The sequence below is a fragment of the Hippocampus bargibanti genome, linkage group LG01, assembly GCF_051943395.1.
Source record: "Hippocampus bargibanti isolate YZ-2025 linkage group LG01, ASM5194339v1, whole genome shotgun sequence".
In the NCBI taxonomy this organism is placed as follows: domain Eukaryota; kingdom Metazoa; phylum Chordata; class Actinopteri; order Syngnathiformes; family Syngnathidae; genus Hippocampus; species Hippocampus bargibanti.
This window is the reverse complement of record NC_142734.1, coordinates 12,988,032-13,006,581: the sequence shown is the minus strand read 5'-3', so window position 1 is coordinate 13,006,581 and position 18,550 is coordinate 12,988,032. Positions and strand designations below refer to the sequence as shown.

The 18,550-nt window shown below is 42.6% G+C and overlaps 1 protein-coding gene across 6 annotated transcripts in view; it reads right to left on the bottom strand.

Moving 5' to 3' along the window:
- LOC148903155 (voltage-gated inwardly rectifying potassium channel KCNH7-like) overlaps positions 1 to 18,550 on the bottom strand; it is a 28,292-nt gene that overhangs the window by 4,290 nt on the left and 5,452 nt on the right. For 2 of the 6 annotated variants that reach the window (XR_016115059.1, XM_088997244.1), the window contains exons 3-13: positions 16,067 to 16,222; positions 15,382 to 15,858; positions 14,681 to 14,701; positions 13,055 to 13,269; positions 12,101 to 12,526; positions 10,778 to 11,009; positions 10,538 to 10,705; positions 8,507 to 8,707; positions 3,611 to 3,865; positions 2,103 to 2,308; positions 546 to 624 (exon numbers count right to left, since the gene is read on the bottom strand). Coding sequence is in view for 5 of the 6 variants with exons in the window: in XM_088997244.1 (XP_088853370.1) it covers positions 546 to 624; positions 2,103 to 2,308; positions 3,611 to 3,865; positions 8,507 to 8,707; positions 10,538 to 10,705; positions 10,778 to 11,009; positions 12,101 to 12,526; positions 13,055 to 13,269; positions 14,681 to 14,701; positions 15,382 to 15,858; positions 16,067 to 16,222 (2,436 nt within the window). In the remaining variant the exon portion in view is untranslated. The remainder of the gene's footprint in view (positions 1 to 545; positions 625 to 2,102; positions 2,309 to 3,610; positions 3,866 to 8,506; positions 8,708 to 10,537; positions 10,706 to 10,777; positions 11,010 to 12,100; positions 12,527 to 13,054; positions 13,270 to 14,680; positions 14,702 to 15,381; positions 15,859 to 16,066; positions 16,223 to 18,550) is intronic. The other 4 variants (XM_088997216.1, XM_088997207.1, XM_088997223.1 and 1 more) reach the window with 3 other exon arrangements.

The window sequence follows — 18,550 nt, the reverse complement described above, 5'->3', positions numbered from 1 at the left end:
TCTGAAGCTATTGTTTTGATTCTCCAGCAATGAAAGACGTCTTGGCGTGACGTCACAAACTGGAGGCGGGACTTTCTGAAAATGCCCAATTCGCAGCTCAATTTTTTTGTAGATTTTGGACACTTTAAGTCATTTTTATTGGTGTTTTGCATTTGAATAAAAATATCATACTGCAGGTTTTGGGTATTTTAGATGCTATAAAACGTTTTTCTGATGTCAGGAAACAAAAAAAAAAAGAAAAAGAAGTGGCTGGGGAGAGGGAAGTCTGGGCTTCCCTACTGAAGCTGCTGCCCCCGCGACCCGACCCCGGATAAGCGGCAGAAGATGGATGGATGGAGGAAACAAAAAAGTGACGTCGGTTGTCCTTTCAGGGGAGTCGAGACAAAAGGTTGACAGTGGTTGATGAAATGAGATCCGGTGAATTGAGGATCTTGATCAGATCACTTTGTTGATTTGAAATGAATGTGCTGGTTTGACCCACTGAACAAACTGATGTGGCACTGACAACAACTAGAAGGAAAGAAAAAGAATCAGTCTGAACATACCAGAAGAAGATTTGTTCATGTATGACATTTTTCTCCTTTGAGGCTCCACGCATGAACTGTCGTCTTGCGGGTACGGTGCCTGTCAAAAGGGGCTAGTTAACAAACCACGTTGATAAGGAGCTGAGAGAAGTGCGACAAGTGTTAAAATGTTGGTCGCTCTTACTTTGGGAAGACAAAATGACAATGACAGAATGGACCAAATGTCTTGCTTTTAATGTCATATTCTTCAAAGACATTGGTCGACACGATGTGATTGCCCCAAGATTCAATTACCGTATTTTCCAGTGTACTGTATAAGGCACCCTCAAAATTCCTGATTTTCTTCAATATATGACCCTGCGCCTTATTTGCAGGTGCGCCTTATATGTGAAGTAATATTGAGGCACAAGAGTCTCTGGCAACAAATGTCAGCCTCCACTGACTCAATTTTCCTAAGTAGAAGAAGTTGTGTGTAATCGAAGTTGTGTGTAATCCCAGTCTCTACTGTACTGTAGCACCTTATAATGTGGTGTGCCTTACATTTGGAAAAGCTACCTAGCCGGCTAGCTATCTAGCTGGCTAGCCATTAGCTGTCTATTAGCTAGCTAGCTCGCTTTCTCTCTTTTTGTATTACTTCTGGGTTGAGTGAACGCTGGCGCGTGTGGTGTTGCTGCTCACCCACAGAAAAACATCCTGTGACTGTCAAGTGACCTTGAGAATTTTGTAAGGCGCTTAGAAATGAAATTTATTATTATTATTATTATTCTTTTCCTTTCGGCTTTTCCCTTGAAGGGGTCGCCACAGCAAATCAGTGGCCTCCATCTTTAGAGGTTTGATCCGCATGTTTGTTTTGGCCAGGCTTTTTAAGTCGGATGCCCTTCCTGATACAACCCTCTGTGTTGAGTGAACGCACCATTCATTGGGGGTGCACCTTGTGCTCCGGTGCGCCTTATATATTGGAAAATATGGTACAATCATTGGGTTAGAGTTTCAAATGAGGGTTTCAGACTGGGGTTGAGGTTTCAAACCGAGTTAGTGTTTTTAACTTGGGTTGGGGTTGTGGGTTACAAACTAAGGTTTTTTGGTTTCAAACTAGAGTTAGGGTTTCAAATTAGCCACAGGGTTGCAAATAACGGTTTCAGTTATTATGGGTTCAAATTAGTGTTATTATTTTAAAATCGGGTTGGGCACTTGAAAGACAGTTAGACTTTTAAACTGCAGTTGTGGTTTGAAACTAGGTTTGGGATATAAAACTAGGGTTAGGGTGTCAAAGTAGGGTTCGGGTTTCAAATTAGGGTTTGAAACTAGGGTCTGGCTTTTGCGTTCGGATTTCAAATTGCGCTTATGGTTTAAATGTAGGGTTAAGGTTTCAAACTAAGGTTACAGTTTGAAACCATGGTCAAGGTTTCAAACCAGAGTTATGGTTTGAAAGTAGTCAAACAACTATTTGGGCTTCAATCAAGGGTTATGGTTTCAAACTAAGATTTCAAATCAGGGTCTGTAACAAGAGTTCGAATTTGAAATTCGGGTTTTAAACTAGGCTTGTTCTATCTCGTACTTTGTGAATAGTACCCACACCTTGGCATTTTCTTCACAGAGGTCGAAGGTCAGCTCCAGGTTTGTCATGAAATGGTCAGCAAATTCTGGATACATGTCCAGCACCTCCAAAAGTTCCCCCCGCTGGATGGTGTGCAATTCGCAATAGCTTAGCACCCGCACATCGGCGCAGGATTTTCCCGGCTTGCCGTACGGGTGGATCATTTCGCCAAAGATATCGCTCTTCCCTGCGGGTGACAAGCGCATCCGGTCAGGAAGTTGGTCACATGTCAATCACTTGAGCATCTTTACGATCACAACAAGATTTCAGTCTCTAACTTCCGCATTTGTGTGAAATTGGGTGAATCTTAAGAAACAAGCCAAAACAGTTTTGGCTACCAAATTAGCTTTTTGCTATCATAAACGTCAAAGTGTTCTAAGTTCACACAAGACAACTTGCGGGAGATAACTTCAGACCAGTGACGTGCAGTTAGGGGAGGCATCGTGGAACTAGCAATTGAAAAAATACATTAAACAGTTATATTTATTTAGTGATTTGTACTTTAAAGTTCTTTTCCATTTAACTTCACCATTTTTTGATTTTTTTTCAAAATCGCTGAATTTTCACATTTACTGTTCTAATACTAAGTGAAGACGAGCGGTGAGGCAGCAGCCGGCTGAGCCCCACCATGGATAGCGCAATGACTATGCTAACTATGCTGGCTTGCTCTGCAGTGAGACCGTATAGCTGTCCCTCTGCATATCGCGATTCAAAGTGTTCAAAAGCTTTTAGTATATGAACTAAATTTCTACAATTTAGCTGGTGTATATAATGTACAATCACTGTACATTATAAACACTGTACAGCGTTTATTTTATTTTATTTTTATCAAAACTGTGTGCATAGGTGAGGCACACAGTTCTCCTGCCTCATGACAGGGGACGCTGGTGATTAGAGATTCTTCTTGCGACTCCTCGGCTGCAGAATAATATAATTAGTGAGAGCAAGCTACAGTAAACAGTTAGCAAGTTAAGTACAACCGTCCAGTCATTTTTTTCGTGTTGCTTGGCCTTATTTTCAGAATGGGGGATTACATGTCTAAATAAAAGAATTTTCTAAACTGGACTTTCCATCGAAGCAGGAGATAATAATTAAAGGAAGACCAACACTGGAATGTATAGCTCACAAACGGTGAGGGATGAATGTAAATCTCCTGGACAGCTTCGAAGCTTTTTGGCCAAGAAGGATCTTATTGAAACTATTCCCTGAAGCGACAAAGTTGCTCCAGCTCGTGCTCACTGTTCCAGCTACTACAGCATCAGTGGAGTGGTCATTCTCAGCACAAAAGACTGAAAACATACAGTCGGAACAGGACTGATCAAGGAAGCCTTTCCTCACTGGCAGTGATCTCCATTGAGACAGAGAGACTTGGACTTCATTTATCAGTAAAGGTAACACAATAACGTTTTTTTTAATCTTTTTTTTCTATGCTAGTTTGTATACAGTATATAAATGCTGACATGACATTTGAAACAAACAACAAACTCACCCAAAATGGCTACGACAACATCCTCTTTGAGGATCTCAATGGAGCCACGTGTGACAAAATATAGCATTCTGAGCACGTCTCCGCCATGGACCAGTGTGTCCCCAGGTGGTGCGTGTGTGGTCTTGAACCTCATGGCCAGGGCTCGCAGGCAACCTTTGGTGGCGCCGCGGAAGGCCTTACAGCCCTGCAGGAGGTTCTTGTTGAGGTGAAGGCAGATGTCTGCCTGGAGGCACTCTGGGAAACCCTTCAGGACCTAAAAGCAGAAATATTTGTGATGAGAGCGAGTGCAGGACTGGGATCCCCTTGTCAACGTTGCGGAAACAGTTTCAGACATAACTCTGATGGCTGAGACACTGGAAAATATATTTGATTGCATTTAGCAAGACAATGACCAAATTACTCTTGAAACAACTCAAAATAAAAGTAGATTTGTGTGTGAGCTCTGTGACCATTACCTTTTGAAGTGACTGCTTTTTATTATAACTGAGTGGAGAATTATAATAAAAAGAATGAATTTACAGTACATTTGCTCTTGTCATGGCTGTATTATGTTACATCCTATACATACTGGCTGAAGTATCAAAAAGAAACACTTGGGGGTTTTATCGCTCATAGCATCATGCTAATATAATATTTTCAAAAACTTTAAGCTAGAACCGGACACAACTAAACAAGACATTTTAAATGTAACCCCCTGTAAACCACCACCAGAGTGATGCTAATATGCTAATGCAGGGGTGTCAAAGTCATTTTTTGCCGCGGGCCACATTGTAGTTATGGTTTCCTCTCGAGGGCCGTTATGAATTTGGGGAAGCCATTAGAATGTTTAAATCCCTTCAAATATTACATATAGAGCACACAGCAAATTAATGAATAACTCGTTTTCAAATCTGAAGTCAAGAATAATGACTTTTATTGTGGTTTACATCCAAAAATATGAAATTTTGGCTCAGATTTTAGCAATCATCATGGAATTTAACAAGTTTGATTTGCTTTCGCGGGCCGAAAAAAAAATGATGTGGCGGGCCGGATTTGGCCCGCGGGCCTTGACTTTGACACCTGTGTGCTAATATATTACTTTTACGCAGTGGTGGACCACCAGGGCCTGCAAGGCCTCCTGTGCTGGCCTAAAAATATCTGAATCACAGACTAATGTGAATTATATTTTGTCCATGAATTCTTCTTAAAAATTCCAAATTGTTTTTCAGCTTCCTTTCATTGCTTTCCCACTGTTGTGCTGCTTCCAGGTCTCTGTTTTTGTATTCGAACATTTAATCAATCACATTTCAGCCGTCATTTGTAACCAGGGTCAGAAATCGACCTGGGTGGTTTCACAATCAGTTCTGCAGGCCTTGGAGCACAAAATAAGTGCCGATGAAACTGTTGCTTCAACCATTCAGATTTCAATAGTTGTATACATACTGTTGTATACTATTCAATAGTTGTATTACTGTTTTAAATTAGATATTCAGATTTCAAGTTGGCACCCCAAGGCCTGCTTGGAAAAGTCAGTTTTCACAAACTATGATTGGTTAGTCACATGATTGGGTAGTCACTAGCCATTCATAGTATCATAAGCCGCTAGTGATAAAAGCATACTGGCCAGAGCTAGCACACTGTTTTGGTAGAGAGCTGCAAGAGCAAATATATTTTTGTGTTGATTTAATAGCGGTTTTGTCAACCCACAATGTCTGAAGGAGGAGAAGAAATGGATTGGGTTGCAGATTTACTGTTAAAGCCATTTTCAAGACGGACATGTCAAGAATAGATGGACATCTTCAAGAAAGGTTGGGCAGTGCCGAAGCTAGCAACAATAGCAAAGAATATTGCAATTTTATAAGGTTATCATGAATCCACACATTAATAGTAAAAATTCGAACAGTTTAATGACAGTATTTCTTAAGTTTCCTGAAGTCACAAGGTATTTATTATATTTATTATTTATTACTCGCTGGTGGACACCAGTAGTAAGGGATGCCGTCAAGCTGAAGAAGGAGTCCTACCGGGCCTATATGGCCTGTGGGACTGACAGGTATCGATTAGCCAAGCAGAATGCAGCCTCGGTTGTCGCCAAGGCCAAAACTCGGGCATGGGAAGAGTTCGGTGAGGCCATGGAAGCCGACTTCCGGACCGCTTCGGGGTAATTCTGGCCCACCATCCGGCGTCTCAGGAGGGGAAAGCAGTGCACCACTAACACTGTGTACAGTGAGGATGGGGTGCTGCTGACCTCGACTCGGGACGTCGTGTACCGGTGGGCAGAGCGAAGACCTCCTCAACTCCACCAACATGCTTTCCTTGGAGGAAGTAGTGTCTGGGGACTCTGAGATGGGCTCTCCGATCTCTGTGGTTGAAGTCACTGATGTGGTTAAAAAGCCACATTTGGCTTTTAAGTTGGAGAGCGGAGCGAACTCTCTCTGGAGCGTTTCGCAGCCGAATGTGAAGCGGTTGGGATGAGAATCAGCACCTCCAAATCTGAGACAATGGTTCTCAGTCGGAAAAGGGTGGAATGCCGTCTCCAGGACGGGGAGGAGATCTTGCCTCAAGCGGAGGAGTTTAAAGGACAACCGACGTCACTTTTTTGTTTTTTAACTGACATCAGAAAAACGTTTTATAGCATCTAAAATACCCAAAACATGCAGTATGCTGTTTTTATTCAAATGCAAAACACCAATAAAAATGACTTAAAGTGTCCAAAATCTGCAAAAAATTGAGATGCGAATTGGGCATTTTCAGAAAGTCCCGCCCCCAGTTCTTGACGTCACGCCAAGACGTCTTGCATTGCTGGAGAATAAAAACAATGGCTTCAGATTCGGTTAATATGCTTTCTTGTTACACATCCAGTTATGAATATGATTCAAATAGTTCTGAAGAGGAAAGCATACATGTTTGCAATCGATTAAAGAATTTATTCCATGCCATTTTGAGGCAACATTGGGGAGAAACGATCACCAGAAAAGAGGCGCAAAATGGCGACCTCCTGTGGCCACCTCCGTTTCCATAGGCTGATAAATTCCTTATATTGAGGCAAACGGGCAGGGGGGAATGTCGCACCCAAAAATGGCAACCAGCTCCCTTGAGGAATGAATCAGCCCGTTTCCACAGGCTGATAAATTCCTTTCATGGAGCTTGGACTCCCTCTGCTGGCGGCTTTTGGATGTAACATCAAGGTTTTCAGATAAACAGTACAGCAAAATACATTGACGTGATGAAGGACTGCTACAATGTGTCTTTTTGTCGGTCTGGGGGGGGGGGGCTTTCATGACGTAACGTGAGGACTCGTCACCAACTCAAAAACAAGACTTCCTGAATGTTCAGCGCGAGTCTTAAAACGTAAAATATAGCTATATGCGATGGAATCTTTGTAAAATACACTCAGTAGAAGTCATTTGGACACAATTATGGACACAACTTGTCCAGAGACGTCGGTTGTCCTTTAAGTATCTGGGAGTCTTGTTCACGAATGAGGGTGTGAAGGTTGACAGGCGGATTGGTGCGGCGTCTGCTATGATACGGACTTTGTACCGATCTGTCGTGGTGAAGAAGGAGCTGAGCCAAAAAGCAAAGCTCTCAATTTACCAGTCGATCTACATCCCAACCCTCATCTATGGTCACGAGCTATGGGTTGTGACCGAAAGAACGAGATCCCGGATGCAAGCGGCCGAAATGAGCTTTCTCCGTAGGGTGTCCGGGCTCTCCCTTAGAGATAAGGCGAGAAGCTCGGTCATCCGGGAGGGGCTCAGAGTCCAGCCGCTTCTCCTTCCACATAGAGAGGAGCCAGATGAGGTGGCCCGGGGAATCGGATTAGGATGCCCCCTGGACGCCTCCCTGGTGAGGTGTTCCGAGCATGCCCCACTGGCAGGAGACCCCGGGGATGACCCAGGACACGCTGGAGAGACTTTGACTCCCAGCTGGCCTGGGAACGCCTCGGGATCTGCCAGGACGAGCTAGAAGAAGTAGCTGGGAAGAGGGAAGTCTGGGCCTCCCTACTGAAGCTGCTGCCCCCACGACCCGACCCCGGATAAGCGGCAGAAGATGGATGAATGGATGAATGGATGGATGGACATTACTGCAGTACTAAATGCTCACTCCTCAGTTGGAAGAAAGTAACAAGAAAGCATCTTCTCCGAATCTGAAGCCATTGTTTTGATTCTAGAGCAAGGCAAGACGTCCTGGCGTGACGTCACGAACAAGGGGGCAGGACCTTCTGAAACCCGCCATCTCCGAAGTCATTTTGAAGTACACTTTAACTCGGTTTTTATTGGTGTTTTTCATTTGACTAAAAATATCAGAATGCGTGTTCTGGGTATTTTAGATGCTATAAAACGTTTTTATGATGTCAGTTAGGAAACAAAAAAAAATGATGTCGGTTGTCCTTTAAATCATTTGACCACCGTCTCCTTGTTTTATCATTCAACATTGTGTTAAAGGTCACTTTGACATTGTCACAAGGATCAAACTTGCAACCTTTTAGTTGAGAGATGACCATTCCACCACCTGAGCCATGCAGCCCCAACTAACTAATGAACAAATCGTACACAGTACCTCCTGCTCTTACCGGAGTGGTCCATTCCATTTGGCATGAGGCAGACATGAAAAAGACAAAATTGTACTATCAACAATATTGCGATGGACAGGGCTTATTTGGGAGAAACAAACAAAGAAACAAAAAAAAACAGAATAGCTGTCAGGAGCCGCCGACAGAAAATCAAGCAGTAATTTAGCAGTTGCAATGTCAATTGGCAAGCCATGAATGTCTGTCCAAGTAATTCCTTAAGTCCCCGCAAAAAAGGGGGAAACGTAAGGGAATGTTTGTAAAGCGTATTTTTTTCCATCTTTGAAGCATCACCCTTGAGGCTGCTTACTTCTCAAACACATTGAAAATGTGCTTCTCTCTTACCATATTCATGTCGATGCCATTGGTGTAGGTCCAGGCGTGCTGAAAATACTCTTCGAGCCTCTGCCTAAGTGGGTTTGGGATCTGATGAAAGCGGATAAATTCTTTGACGCGAAGCATCTGTAGGTGGTAACGGGCCGTACTGGAATATAACCTCTGGATAATGGCCGACACATTCCCAAAGATGCTGGCATACATAAGTGCTGAAAAACAATAACAATGGCAAAGGAAATTGCGCTTTTGGAACAAGCAATATTGAACTTGCTGTAGTTTAGAGGTGGATCATAGTCTGATAAAAAATCCATTTAATCAAAATGGTGAATGGAATGCAAAATGTATCAGTGCTTTTGTCATACCGAAGGAGCACGCTAGTGGCTGCCTGCCAAAGGTTTCACTTTAAACTTTGGATTATCTCAACCAGTTACAAAAGTTACAACCTTGGTCGATTAATATGATTCATGAATACTTAGCGGAAACCGAAACAAGTTGCTGTGACAAGTTGCTTTGTCCTTTCCTTCTCCTTTTGGCGGTTGAAAAATAACATTCCCTATGTAGAGTAAAATAGTTACATATACCATATATGCTTAATACTGTTTTGTTATACTTTGCACTATGTACAGTTCCTTTTATGAAACATTTTTGTGCAGTTGTACAGTTCAGTCTTCTGTAATTTTTTTTTGTACATGCAATCCTTTTTTTTGTTTTTGACCCACCCGCACCCCTTTCAATGTTGCTGCTGTCGATTACAAATTTCCCCATTGTGGGAATATTAAAGGCTTTCTCATTCTGATTTATGCATTTTCCACCATCTGAAATGGAGCACTGGTCTGAGTCTATTTCTCAACCTCTTACTTGACGCTAATCTTTCCAATAATGCAAAAATAGACGTGTCCGACCTTTTAGCTCAATACAGTGATACCTCGGTTTACGAACCCATTGGATGACAAACCTTTGGGTTTACGAACGTTACATTTACGAAAATTTTACCTTGGCATACGAACTTTACCTTGGCTTACAAACTTTTTCCGTACACGGAGCTTCCTCAATGAGTGCTGTGTCATTCGCGAACGAGCCCGTTCTAACAACAAAATGGCAGCTGACTGTTTGTGTCCTCTAGTCCCCGCCCCGTCTTCAGTTAAAGCCACATGATTGGTCAAGAACGCAGCAGTGAGGGGGGAGGAGGGTTAAAACATTAAGAGACAGGCAAACGACAGTGAGTTTCAACTTTTATAGTTCAAAGGGAGAGTGTAGACTGCAAGGTCAAAATATCCCATCAATCAGGCTCCACAAACTACCCGCACAAGCCATCTGTACATTTGATGCAAAACGCTATCAACCCAGCTAAACAGAACACAATTGATGACGAACTAGATACAATTATCACAGAGAAAGCACCTACAAGGGATCCTTCCTCAAGTTGGTGAAAGGTTACGTTCCTCATCAAGTGTTTAATGCTGATAAAACCGGCCACTCCATTCCTTCAAGGTAACTTTACTTACTGACTTTATTATACAGTACAGGTTATTTCTTTAAATATAATACCATAGCACATTTATTATACATACAATAAGGTATATTTTGTGTAGTTTTAAGGCTAAGAAAATTAGAAAGTAGACAATTATGTTTTATGGGGACCTGGGAACGGATTATTCTCATTTTAATGGTTTCCTATGGGAAATTAATTTTTGGGATACACACTTCGCCTTACACACTCTGTCTGGGAACCAATTAAGTTCATAAGCCAAGGTATCACTGTATATAATTTTTGTTTTGCCTGACACTACTTAATACATGATTGTAATGCATGCGCTATTATCTCTGGTGCATATCACTATTTGCGATGCAGGAAGTATAAAGCATGACCATCTAGAGTCAATGCAGTGCACTCAAGAATGAGCAGAAATGTATGGCCTAAAACGTTTTTCTTCAAATATTACAGAAAATGGTGAATTAATACCCCCGTTTTCCAATAACACATCTGAGAGAATGTTGATAGTGGAAGATAATGAGAGAATTCTTCTGAAGCCACTTACATCCAATGAGCATGACGCAAATGGAAAAGATCTTCTCTGAGTTGGTGTTGGGGGAGACGTTGCCAAAGCCCACACTGGTCAGACTGCTGAAGGTGAAGTACAGTGCAGTGACATACTTGTCTTTGATGGACGGCCCTGAATCTGGGTCGCTGTAGTTATACTTTTTCCCTACGATCAAAAAAAAACATTGTATGATAAAATGTCAAAGGTTTCCTCTAATATAACGAATAAGAGAGTCACCTATGGACAAGCCCAGGTTGTCGAGCCAGCCAATTTTGTGCTCCAAATAAGGCTTCTCCACATTGCCGATGGCATACCAGATGCAGGCCAGCCAATGAGCGATTAGGGCAAAGATACACATCAGCAGTATTAGCACAGCGGCGCCGTACTCGGAGTAGCGGTCCAGCTTGCGGGCGACGCGCACCAGACGCAGGAGGCGGGCCGTCTTCAGCAGACCAATTAGGGTGGTGGTCTGCAACACAAGGACAGCGTTGATGGCTCAAAACAATTTCAAACGACAAGAAAAATGATTCATGCCTCAGCAATTTACGAGAAAGTGCCGCTCTTTCTATCATGTTCTCAGACAAGTGTGCCAAACTCATTTTTTGCCGCGGGCCATGTTTGTACTTGCGGTTTCCTCTCGGGGGCCGTTATGAAATTGGGGAAGAAATTGGGGAAGAAATTGGGGAATGTTGAATCCCCTCCACATATTACTTTTAGAGCGCACAACAAATTAATAAATAACTGGTTTTTCAAATTTGAAGTTCAAAATAGTGACTTATTGTGGTTTACATGGGACAATTTGAAAATTTGGTTCGGATTTTCGTAAGCATCATGGCACTTGACATGCTTGATTTGCTTTTGCGGGCCGAATACAATGAGGCGACGGGCTAGATTTGGCCCCTGGGCATCTTAGAACTCGTGTTCTAAGATGTCGCTCTACGTGACAACTGAGTTGTTTTTTTTTTTTGAAAGGTCGTTTTTACATGGGCTCTGTTTTGAGCGCCTCTCAGAAAAGTAAGCTCTGGCTTGTTAAAAATTGTCACGTTTTGGTTTGCGACCAACGGGTGGCATTGTCAGGCCCTGCCTGCAGCTGCACAGGTGTTGGTCGTTTTAATCAGTAGCAGTTTAAAGGACCCCTGGCACGACCATTCAGTATTGGATTGGATTTGGATTGGATTTGCCTTAATTAGTCTCGCAGTGGAGAAAGTTACATATCGGTCATTGTTTGTTTCACCCTGTCAGGTTAGTCATGGTTTTGTTTGCTACTTTGGACCTTTGTGTTCTGATGACTTTGTTGTTTGAGATTTTGTTCCTGCTGACGATTTAATACAATTTGTCAAATACACCCTGTTCCTCCCTCCTGCCTCCTTTTTTGGGGTTGACCACCACCACCTTGCAAATCGTGACAAAAATATGTTTTCCACATCCAGTTTTAGAGATGATACTCTTTGTTTTTTTATTTTTTTTATGATTATTTTTTGGGGTCATTGATGTTAACATTCACATTTTTACTATCTCAACTTGAGGCTGTCCTGACCGCAGTCAAAATTATCATCTCACCTCATCAGATCCCGAACCAAAGATAAGCAGGTCAAAGGGGATGGCGGCCACCATGTCGATGAGGAACCAGCCTTTAAAGTAATGGATGGCTATCTTGCCCGGGTGGCTAACCACCTCCTCGTTGCTGTTAACATAGGTGGTCCGGAAGTTGATGAGGATGTCTACGATGAACATGATGTCCACCATCAAGTCCACCACATTCAGGGGCGAGCAAGAGTAGCCGCACTCCCGTCTCCTCTGCTCTTCGATGTCGTGGAGGAGGAAAGCGGCGGAATAAGGTGTGAAAATGGCCGTGTAGATGACCAAGAGCAGGATGAGCCAGTCCCACACTGCTTTGAAAGGGCTGTAGTGAAGAATGGTGCACTTGTCCATGCGTTGAGTTTGGAATTTATACTCAGGCAGCACATCGGCACCCAGGGATAAAACCTGCAGAGGGTGATGCATGATTAGGGCCCTTTTTTTGACCATCAAGGTTTTAACCTGACACGTACAATTTCATCATCTTCTTCATCAGCGCACGAAGCGAGCGCCTCCATCTGCTTTCCAAGCCTGTACACCAGGGGTGTCAAAGTAATTTTTTTGCCACGGGTCACATTGTACTTACAGTTTTCTCTCGATGGCCGTTATGAATTTGGAGAAACCATGTGAATAAATGTTTCATCAAATTCAAATTAATGAATAACTAGTTTTCAAATCTGAAGTCAAGAATAATGACTGGTATTGTGGTGCAATACGACAATTTGACATTATGTTTCAGACTTCAGCAAGCATCGTGGAATTTCACAAGTTTGATTTGCTTTTACAGTCCGAATAAAATAATGTGGCGGGCCATATTTGGCCCCGAGCCTAGACTTTGACACCTGTTATGTACACCAACATCTTAACACATGGCGGCACTGAAGACAAACCATGACAGTGAATCTTGAACTCAAGTAGGAACAACTTAATATTTACCTGTGTAACCTTATCCGTGACATTGTGTGTGCGGTCTTTGACCTTGGGTGCAATCACAGTTTTGTTAGAAGATGACGGTGAGGGGCATCTCTTCTCAACGTTGGTCTCCGAGAAGTTTAGAGTGATGAGGGGAATCCTGTCGATTGTGCTGTACTTGTTGAGATTGGAGTCGGAGGTGGAGCACAGCAGACTTGATCTGATCTGAATGAGAGGTCCTGAAGAAATGAACCAAAGCGGGCACATCAGAGGATAGTCCGGCGTTCATCTGTGATTAAAATGAGACTGGGTGTGACAAATGACGCGAATTCAATCACATCACGTTGCGGACGATGCAACATCTGTCACTTTGAGCCAACCGTCAAGGTTAGACAGCTTTGGCAGCTTTGACATTTTTCTTGGCTACAAGTTCAGCCCCTTTGTGGTGGATTGATTGCGGCAGAAGCTGATAAAGCAATACAGTAGTACGGTAGAACACAATTAAATTTGGTTTTGAGTCGCTTTTTTTCTTTTCTTTTTTTTTTGGTACCACTGTAATCTGATCGCACGTCTCCACAATATTCAGCACTTCACCATCACACTGACAAACAACCGCCCCACATTGTCACCCGTCACACTCCTGCTGCCACCAAGAACACAAAATATCAGCATTGAGGGTACGGGAGAGCAAGGACAAACAATTGAGGATGAAATATGCATGCACAGCTTCTATCCAACTGTAAGGACAAACGCGGGGCAAGGAAAAACACAGAAAGCCATACTACCGGCCATCCAAATGTGCGGCTCTAGAAGTGAAGGGGGTGGGAGGAGTGGCAATATAGCGAGTAGCCATCACACTGCCAATTTTTAAAGTTATATCATTGATCATGAACAGCGCACTGACCTACTGGTGTCTAACAAAGTAAAATTCAGTACAGTTCAGATTTTTTTTCAAATGTATAATAATAATAATAATAATAATAATAATGAGCAGCCAGACGCGCCAACATTTTACAATATTGCTTGTACAAGATGACAGACTTATCCATAATTTATTCCTTAATTTATTGTCCAGACTGCTTTATTCTGATATTTTTAGTCATGCTGGGTGGTGCTGGAGGCTGTCCCAGCTACTCTTCAGGCGCTAGGCGGGGGACACCCTGAACCGATTTGCCAGCCAGTCACAGGGTACACACAAACACACATTCACTCTCACACTTACACCTAGGGACAATTTGCAGTGTTCAGTCAGCTTGCCATTCATGTTTTTGGAATGTGGCAGGAAACTGGAGGACCCGAAAAAACCCATGCAGGCCTTTGGAGAACATGCAAACTTCACACAGCCGCAGTTGGAATTGAACCCGGCCGGAGTTGACATGCTAACCACTCATCTAACTTGTTGCCCTCTCCAAAGTCAAAAAAAAAGTTATTTTTTTTCTTTTCCCAAAATCAACCACTCTGATATCAAGTGACGGTAATTTGACTAAATCTGATGTATTTACTTGAACACAAGGTCATGCAAAGAATTCTTTTTTCATTCACTGCAGCCCATGCAGGAAGCAGGCGTTCATTGTGAACTGTATGTGTGTTCACCAAAAGATGTATTAGAAATTCGATGAAATGAAGATGCAGGAAGATTTCCCTTGTTACCTTTCATATTGCGGCCATTGTCTGTTTTAGCAGCAATTAATAATGGAGAAGGTGGACAGGGGACAAGGAGAGGAGAAGACGTGAGAAGGGTGGAGCTTCTTTTCTTCCATGTATGAAAATTTGATCTGACCACAACGCACCATGTTGGATATTATGGTAATTTAATTGTTACAGAAGCAGGGGTGAACTCATTCACTGCTAGATGTGCAAAAACGTGTTCGCTCCAATGCCAGGGATTTTGTCATTGTCACTCGAATTCCAGGACCCACAGAATATTGAGTTTTAAGACTACATAAACATCGAATGCAGCGTAAGAAACCTTAGACTCTCTTCTTTCATCAGAAAATGGTTTATTCCTAAAGTTATGGGAATGGAGTTAAATGAGCTTGAAATGAGAGCGGGGTTTATATAGCGCTTTAACAACAACTGAAGCTGGAACAAATCGCTAACATGGAAAAAAGGGAAATGCTGCCCCCTTGTGGGATGGGAAAAAAACAGTGCCAGAGGCCATGGTCAGCGCTTTATCGGCACCCTAACAAAAAAACAAACAAAACCCAAACAAATTCGGGAATGCCGCTCTACGTCATATTTTCAATTCACGAAAAAATTGTGAATGGCAGTGAATGAGTCAATAGAGTAAAGGAACACGATATACAGTATACATTTGTTGCAGTGGTACAGTCGTACATGTCGAGTCCTACCTTCGCTGGCGTGCCGATCCCTGAAGGCCATCCTGGAGTTGGGTGTGAAACCTTCAACGTCATAGAGGGAAGAGGCTCTACGAATACTGCATACGCTCTCTTTGGATGCAGTTGGAGTGAGGCCTGGGATTGGAGGAGTAGCAATAAATGTGGCCTCCTGTCTCTTGTCGGGAAACTGGACAGAAACCTCATCTGGGTATAATCTGTCCCAAGGACTTTTGGGAGACGAGTGATCCAAAGGGCCAGAAACTGGTGTGGAACAAAAACTTGGGACAGTAAGGGTATTTGTGTCATTAGGCTTTGGATGACACCAGTTCTCCCGGATATTTGCCACTTCATTGCACATTGTCAGCGACTCATCACTGTGGCAAGGAGAGTCTACCATCATGTTGTCGGGGTCTTCCTGAGGCAGAGTCTGCTTGCTGATGCCCACAAGCGGTAAAACAGGCAAACGGAAATGGAAGAACTTCCTTTTCCCTGAAAGACAAGTAGATCACAATAAATGGTTATCATAATGTCATACCGTATTTTGCTGAATTAATATTGTGAAGTGGTTGATGAGCCAGTGGAGCCGGAATCAGCCTATTGAAGCTGTTCAATGACAAAAAAAATTGTGGAGGAGACATTCAGGAGGGGCTCCTACTATTTAGTATTAATCCTGAAGTCTATATGTGTTTTCACTTACGTTGGTCGGCTGTAGAAGGGGAGGCACGGTCTAACTTCTCCACAGAGTCACTGCTGCCCTTGTCCAGAATGTCATCAAAATTGAGAATGAACATCATGACGGCACCCTCTTCATTCTTCACTGGGATGATGTGCGTGGCACAGAGGAACTTGGACCCTGACCAAAAAGACATTGATTGAATCATTGTGAGTGAAAATAACCCATGGTCCTTCCATCTGTCATTATCTTTTCATATGACAACACAGAAGAAAAGTATACTTGATGATAAATACATGAATTTTATCAAACTGCTTACACTTACAATCCTCTTGATATATTTTTCTATGTTGAAATCAGGCAACAAATGTGATTTCACCCTTGAATGAAAATATTCACATTGGAATCCTAAACAACATACATGCACCAAGACTCTCTATATTTCTATTACGATGAAAAAAAGGGGGGCTAGTCTTTCCAAAAGAAGAACTGCCACCTCCTTTATCATGAAAAGGAAATGGGAATATTTGTTGTATCTATAAAAAAATGACAACAAAAACTTATGGCCCCAGAAACTAAATTACCATCTAGGTAAAAGCGTATTTCCGGATTTTGTGGTTTTACTTAATTTGACGTATTTGGTTCATTAATAATTCAGTGTATGATTAGTTTAGCAAATGTGCTTATGTGCACAGTACATTATTCATGTTGAAGAGCATGAGCATGCTCTTCAACATGACAATGCAGCATCATTGTGATTGGCTCCATGTGACCTCCAGAAAAGTGCTCATAGCCAAATGTGGGTTGGAGGGGAGACCCTCTCCTCTATTTAGCAATACAGTACAGTTGTTTTAATTTTATATGTTTTAAACGTGCTTCAGTGGGAGACTCGTATCTGAAGGCAATATTTTCCTATTATTGGCATCTCCATGTATATGACTCATCCATACTTAGAAATGTCTACAGTGTCTCTCCTATTGTAAAATAGACATTTTGGAAGATCCTCACAGTTAAATCAGGCTGCAAGTCTACTGTCAACAGGAGGCTATTGATAGCTCACTCTGCCTCAACTCATACAGCAGCCCCTTTTGCAACATTCTCTCCACACATTCACTAAAATGCAGAAATGCCCCGTATATCATTTTTTCAGCACACATCTAGAATTCATTTATTGAATAGAAAAACATTTTGTGGAGCAAGACCACAAACCATGTGCTTCAGCTGACTTTAGGCATCAAGGGGTCAATTTACGCTTCGGGGAGCCTCGATTCTGCTGGGCTAAGCAGAATGACACAACTAATCGTACATCCCATGTCACCAGGAGAGGAAGGAGACATTATTAGAAGTCACGTGCTGATATGAAGCGGGAGAGAGTTGATGTTGCTTTCAGTGGGGAAAAAAAATCTCTGAAATCCCATTTGATTTTGCACAACAATAATAATAATAATAATCTTCTTTTCCTTTCGGCTTTTCCCTTCAGGGGTCGCCACAGTGAAACAGTGTCCTCCATCTAACCCGGTTTTGTGCATGCTCTTCTCTCACAACAGCTACCTTCATGTCCTCTTTGACAACATCCATGTCTTTTGCTATGGGCACACCTCCCTCCTCTCCTATTTCGACCAACAGTCGTCCATTTTCCATTGGCACCCTGATGGTCAACAGCGCCAATGGCCATTGGTCAATTGGCCAATGGTCATTGTTAACCCGGGACTCGACTGATCCGGGATTCTGAGGTTTGATTTGCATATTTATTTTGGCATTTTTTTTTACGTCGGATGCCCTTCAGAATCAGAATGAGAATGAGAATCATCTTTATTGCCAAGTATGTAGAACACACAAGAAATTTGTTTCCGGTAGAACACGCTGCACTAGTATCATCATCAAAACATTGCAAAGAGGCACTATACAGTTCTATTTGGGTTACTGTTTAAAGCGTTAATGGCTTGGTGGAAGAAGCTGTTTCAATGTCTGCTGGATTTGGTGCGCATGGATCGGTAGTGCCTGCCTGAGGGGAGTAGCTGGAAAAAGGTGGTGGGCAGGGTGCGGAGGGTCCAGTAGGATTTTCCGCGCCCTCTTTTGGATTCTTGTAGTGTGCAAGTCCTCGAGAGTGGGTAGGCCAATGATTTTTTTTTTCCGCCGTCCACATTTTTGTGGCGGCCCGAACCAAACGGTGATGGAAGAACACGGGATGGATTCGATGACACCCGTGTAGAAATGTTGTAGCACCTCCTGTAGCAGGCCATGCTTCCTGACACAACCCTCTCTATTGCCCAATAATAATAATCAGCGTCATTATAATCATCATAATGGTAATAATGGCATCTATGGTTTTTGTTTTTTTTTATCTGCTGCACCACATGGTAAAGTGATCAGTTGATTTTTACATTGAAAAATATTTGCGTGGGTTTTCTCCAAGATATTTTGGTATCTTCCCACACGCGAAGGAGTCAAAATCACATTTGCTGTATCTGAAGTGCCTGTGCTTAAAAAAAGGATATGTCATATGTC